Here is a 6,555-nt window from a genome sequence, read left to right on the forward strand (position 1 = left end):
CCTCAACCTCATCATTACATTCTATAATCTCTATTTATCAACATTTTTCTACAACAATGCTTTTATGTATTTTAATTTCTAATCATTTCTATTTTACTTAAATAAATCTTTCATCCTTGAAATTTTGCCAATTTCTAGATGAGTTTTAATATTTTTTTCTTATTTTGTCCCTGCATAATTCTTTTTATTTTAGTTTTTAGTGAAGATTGTTGTTTAGTGAAGAATATATTACAGAGAATTGGAAAGGTTGACGGAAAAAGGTACAAAAATATTTAGGCGTTATTTGTTGAATAACCAAACTTAAACTTAATTAGATTTTGGTGTGAATTAAGGTATATATATTGTATTTATTGAATTATTTTGGTGATTCATTGAGGTTTGTTTGAGTTGTGGAGCCAAAGAATCAGATGAGGGTGACATGTCATCATCATTGCCTCCTAATTCTCCTTCCATTATGTTTGGACATTTGCTTATTACTAAACACCCCTTCCCTTTCAAAAATTAATCTTCTAAATCGACCACTTATATTTTCGAATTTTACCCATTCACCCTTGCCAGTTGCTACCTAACTTCATTTTCATACATTGAAAACACTGTTTTATTTTATAAAAAAGAAAAGGAAGCCCTTGTGAGAGTGATGATGGAAGAACAAAATGCACATGATTATTTGCCAGTTCTGGCTCAATTTTATTTAACAATGGCCACATACTAGGATCTAATAAAATAATGGCACAGAATATAATGGTGTAAACTATAAACCCAAAACAAAAAACAAGGTTCTAAAATACCCAAAAGAACTGCCTTATCATGATTTGACAATCAAAAACGATATTTGCACATTAAAAAGTTTAACACCAGAGTGATAAATAAATAAATAAGAGTTGAATGATAAAAGAAAAAAGTAGTCTAAAACTAAAATGTAGCTTTTTGATTATTTAAAAATGACGTAATAATATTTTAATGTAGAAGAGAGAAGAAAGAGCATTAACTCCCTCACTCCATCACATGCACCTATGATGTCCAATCCCCTATTTAAGCTCCTCAACTTCTCCTCATTCTCCATTCATTCCAAAACTCACATTCTCATTTCTAAACCCAACTTAACCTTCTCTATCTCAACCTTGTTCAAACAACCAAAACCAAACCACTTTCAAAACACACAACACAACACAAACACAACACAAACAATCCAAATACCAGAAAAATGGAGAACTTGTTTCGCCTGGTAGACCACGAAGACTTCTTCTCTCGTCGTTGCATTTGGGTGAACGGCCCTATAATTGTAGGGGCAGGTCCCTCAGGGCTTGCCACAGCAGCATGCCTTAGAGAACAAGGGGTGCCCTTCGTGCTTCTGGAACGTGCAGATTGCATAGCCTCACTGTGGCAGAAACGCACCTATGACAGACTCAAACTTCACCTCCCTAAGCAATTCTGCCAGCTCCCCAAGCTCCCTTTCCCTGAAGACTTCCCCGAATACCCCACAAAGAAACAGTTCATAGAGTACCTGGAGTCCTACGCCAGGCACTTCGAGATCAACCCTCAGTTCAACGAGTGTGTTCAGTCCGCAAGGTACGACGAGACAAGCGGATTGTGGCGGGTGAAGACCGTTTCCTCCACTGGCGCCACACGCAACGAGGTGGAGTACATTTGCAGGTGGCTCGTGGTGGCCACTGGGGAGAATGCTGAGTGTGTGATGCCGGAGATTGAAGGATTGAGTGATTTCAAAGGTGAGATCATCCATGCTTGTGATTACAAGTCAGGGGAAAGCTTCAGGGGAAAGAAGGTCCTTGTTGTTGGCTGTGGCAATTCCGGCATGGAACTCTCTCTTGATCTTTGCAACCACCATGCTTCTCCTTCCATGGTTGTTCGCAGCTCGGTAAGTTCAATTCTCATGCTAACTGTCAGTATAAAAAGATTTACACTGTCATTCAATCACAAATCGTTCACCATATGGTATCTTGTAGAGCTGTTAATAAACAGATATGGATGACATGTGTTTGAATGACAGTTGTTGTTTTTGTTTGTGAAGAAAAAGAACATGTTTTGAGTATGGAATCTAACAGGGGTGTTCTGTTTTTTCAATATAGGTTCACGTGTTGCCTAGAGAAATATTTGGGAAATCAACGTTTGAATTTGCGGTTATGATGCTGCAATGGCTGCCCCTTTGGCTTGTTGACAAGATTATCTTGATCTTGGCATGGTTTGTTTTGGGGAACGTGGAGAAGTTGGGGCTGAAAAGGCCTGCAACGGGTCCTTTGGAGCTGAAGAACACAAAGGGGAAGACCCCGGTTTTGGATCTTGGTGCCTTGGAGAAGATTAGATCCGGTGAAATAAAAGTGGTGCCAGGAGTCAAGAGGTTCAATAATGGAGAAGCTGAGCTTGTCAATGGTGAAAAGCTTGATGTTGATGCAGTGGTGCTTGCAACCGGTTACCGCAGTAATGTTCCTTATTGGCTTCAGGTGAGAATATGTTCTAGATCTTTTTTAAAACTTGAAAAAGTTTTTTTTTCTAATATTTTCATCACAGAAGATTGTCAGTTCAGAAAGGCTTTTGGGGCAGTTTGGTTTTTGTCCTTTTTAAACTTTCTTTTGAGGGGGGGGCTGGCTGTTTTAGAAGCTTCTTTTTTTATAAATTTAATAGTTAATTTTTGTATACATGTGGAGCAGTGAACTAATGTTGTTTGGGTTTTGTTATGAGCAGGAAGGTGAATTTTTCTCAAAGAATGGATACCCCAAGACGTCATTCCCTCATGGATGGAAGGGAAATGCTGGACTTTATGCTGTGGGGTTCACAAAGAGAGGGCTCTCTGGTGCTTCTTCTGATGCTTTGAAAATTGCTCAAGATATTGGCAAAGTTTGGAAAAATGAGACTAAGCAAAAGAAACAGCGCACTACTGCTTGTCATAGAAGATGCATTTCTCAGTTCTAAATTGCTAAAATAAAACCAAATGACATCGTGACATGACATGACCACTAGCTAGTGCTGCTTTCTTTCTTTTTAGTCTCAGGAATTTGTTCTTGTATAAACAAAATAACAGTATCTTGTAAAAAGAACACACACCAGAAGAAAAAACTAGCACAGAGATAGAGCCCTCTCCGATGACCAAGTTTTTTATATGGTTGGTCGTTTTTTTTAAACTAAGGATGATGAGGCTTTTCCCTCGGTTTCATTTCATTTCATTTCATTTTTTCTCTAATGTTCCAAGTCCTTGTGATGAATAAATATGTAACAAGTACATCACGTACTTCACTGATCAATTCCAATGCTACAATTTCAACTTTTCAACTTCACTTCCAATCTCTCTCTCCCTTTTGTGTCAGTAGATTTTCCCTTTTTAGGCAGAGAAGTTAATGTCATTGATTAATCAGTAGCGAAAGTTTTTCACTTTGATTCTCATCTATAGCCAACATGGAAGAATATAAGGATCGAATATACTGTTGGATACTACGTGACCCTGCATTCGAGTTTAACAACGAATAGTTTTTTTTTTATGCAAATAGTAATTCCAACATTTGATGAAGAGAAGTTAGAAAGGTCATTAACTGCATCCTACTTTGAGGCCTTATCTTAGATTATCAAATCGTTTTCTTTCTATTTCTGCACTTCATTCCAACTGGTAAGACCCCAATAAGTGATCCAAAAGCAAGGAAAGTGTTGAATAACTGCTGCAAAATTTTCTTTGTGTGTTGGATGAGTATTGCATTAAATGGTTCATGTGATGTAAGGTTTATTATCCTGTTCATCTGACACAATTGAAAATATAGATGTTGTAACTTACGTTGTCTTTTCTGAAAATAGCAGAGGTGCTATATCCTGCAATGGCCCACAGATTCAATGTTTGTGATTGACAACTCCTTGAACAAAACTTTCTAACATGAGATGAGTGGGGCTCATCAGAGATAACCCTTTTCTTTTCTCTCTCTCTCTGTCCAAAGATGGTTTGCACTGCATTCATAAATATTCCTTTTAAAATTGCTATATTGGGTTAATGGATTCAATCCACGTATAGAGAAATGGTGTTGCTGATATGTTATAAACACTGCTACGCTGCACATGCCTAAACAATGGAGCCACAAGTATGTCATAAATTACAGTGAAAAATCATTATTCTACACTATAATTCCATTCCAAACTGTAACACAGTTCACATGGAAACTAATTATTAAGCCATATGAACACAATAAATTGCTTCAGAGCTTCTTTTCAATATCCTCTTATTCACCAAAAAATTAAAATAAAGTATTCTATCTGAGTAAGGTTTGTTTTGAAAAGAGAGAGAGATGCAACAGAACCAGAAATGTGAAAGAAAAAAATTGAGATAAACACAAAACATTATATATAAGATATCTTCTCTCATTCTAATAATGCCCCATATATTTTACTCTTTATGCTGTTTTCTTATTCCATGAACAACTTTATCTTTTAAGAAAAAGATACATTATTTCTTTTTTTTTTCCATTCAACCAAAAAGTTTGGTTAAATTTTTGAGAAAATTTAACCAAATTATTTTTATAAGATACATGTCAATGGTTAAGAAAAAGATACATTATCTCTATTTTTTCTTAAAAGTTTTTATAAAAAAAATATTATTTAAACAAGGAAAGAGTAGAGCAATAAGAAAAATAAATGTGTAGCAAATAATAATGATAATAATGGTTTAAAGAAACAGTTATAGATTCCATTTTTGGAGAATTTTAGTCTTCTTTGACAAATAAGCTAATCATGGTGTAATAACCAGAGTCCATCAACCTTCCAACCGCAAATAGACAACAATGGACACCAACAATAGCATCATCGTCAATTATTTGTTAGAGATAACAATTATTTGAAGATTTTATGATTAGGACATTTTCCACACTACCTCTGCTCAATCATACTGCTAAAATTACTAATTAAAGAATAATATAAGTAAATCATAATCGTTCTTTTAATTTTAATCCTTCTTTTATAAATTATATATATTCACTAATTTACAGTTAATTATATATATGTTCTTTTCTGGGAGGACTGCTGGCTAGGTCAAGATGCGCTAAAGAGAGTATTTCCGAGACTGTTCTCCCTGTGTCTGGTCAAAGATGCAAAGGTAGCTGAGTTTGGATCCTGGTCTGATGGCGTGTGGGTTTGGCATTTAGCTTGGCGTAGATCTTTGTTTGAATGGGAGAAACCTTTGGTGGATCAGTTATATCAAGCTTCACTTGAGGTTAGGTTGGTCTTGGGAGAAGCGGATAGGTGGGTTTGGAAGGCAGGGGGTCTTCAGACGTTTTCAGTTAGTTCTGCTTATTCTCTTCTTAGGAGGGATGGTGAGGTAGTTTTCTCCCCGACATACAGTAAGTTATGGAGTTGTAAAGCCGTACCTTCTGCTTTAGTCACTGCCTGGAGGGTGTTGGAGAATAAGATCGCTACTAGGGCCAATTTGGAAAGGCGAGGTGTGTTGGTTGGTAGCCCTTTGTGTTGTTTGTGTGGGAAAGAGGAAGAGTTTTACCGCCATTTGTTTTTCGATTGCAAATTTGCTTGGCGGGTTTGGTGCCTTTGCCTTGAGTGGTTGGGGGTGGCGTTTGTGTCCCATATTGATCCGGTGTTAAACTTTGCATAGTTTAGGATGTGCCAGTCTTCAAAGTCGATTAATGAAGTGTGGTGCACAATTTGGGTTGGGGTGGTGGGTGAAATTTGGACCCATAGGAATTTTATTATCTTCAACAGGGAAGTGGCTGATGCGTCTGAAGTGTGTGCACGGGTGCAAGCAAAGGTTTGGTCTTGGATTAATGCTAGATCTCGATCCGCTTCGTTTCCCTTTTCTAGCTGGTGTATGGTACCTTTGGAGTGTATGAGAATGGTTGTTTGATGTAGTTTAAGTCTATGTTCGGTTAGTGATTGTGTTTGTTAGTTTGAGAATTCTAGCTAGTAGTTGGTTTGATATCTCTTGTTTCCTTGTATAAGGGTTGAACCACCCCTGAAGTGGCTCGCATTTATTAATTTGTTATTGCCGATAAAAAAAAACAGTTAAAAATCCTAAACTAACACACTTTTCTAGTTGATTTGGACTGCATTAAAAATGTTATAGAATATGAAGCATACAAAAACATAAGAAAAATGAATTGGATGTTAAATAGGAAGGAAGCACGAGAACCACTGATTCAGAAAAGTCAAAATAATTGCGGTTATTTTCAATTTAAATTGACGGCTATATAGTTGTATTTGATATACACGTGGTCTTAAATTAGATAAGAAGATGGCTATTTAGCCACATTTGTAAATTCGATTTATAAATGCGGTTATTTATCATAGTCGCATCTATAAATTGAATTTACGAATGACGTTTAGGGTTTCTTTTATTTTTTTGTTGTTGTTTGGGTTTCTAATAAAAGTTCTCAACTTTGATATTTTCCAAAGAACAAGTCATTGTTTTAGCATTTATGTTGATCTCTTGGTGCATCTATATCATTCCTCTTCACATTTTTAGTATTTCATAAATCTGAATCTGACCTGTTCTGAAGAAAAAAAACAATACAAATAATGGATTGATATTGGAAGGTCCAATAACCAAGAACATAAATA

The 6,555-nt window shown here is 36.2% G+C and overlaps 1 protein-coding gene across 1 annotated transcript; it reads left to right on the forward strand.

The window, feature by feature from the left end:
- The first annotated feature begins 1,059 nt into the window (after nt 1–1,059).
- LOC137814357 (putative indole-3-pyruvate monooxygenase YUCCA8) lies at nt 1,060–3,285 on the forward strand. The gene is made up of 3 exons (XM_068617051.1): nt 1,060–1,876; nt 2,088–2,459; nt 2,701–3,285. The coding sequence occupies exons 1-3, from the start codon at nt 1,205–1,207 to the stop codon at nt 2,926–2,928; spliced, it is 1,272 nt and encodes a 423-aa protein (XP_068473152.1). The 5' UTR covers nt 1,060–1,204; the 3' UTR covers nt 2,929–3,285.
- Nucleotides 3,286–6,555: the final 3,270 nt, after the last annotated feature.

Source organism: Phaseolus vulgaris, chromosome 1 (assembly GCF_051622355.1).
Source record: "Phaseolus vulgaris cultivar YP4 chromosome 1, ASM5162235v1, whole genome shotgun sequence".
Classification (NCBI taxonomy): domain Eukaryota; kingdom Viridiplantae; phylum Streptophyta; class Magnoliopsida; order Fabales; family Fabaceae; genus Phaseolus; species Phaseolus vulgaris.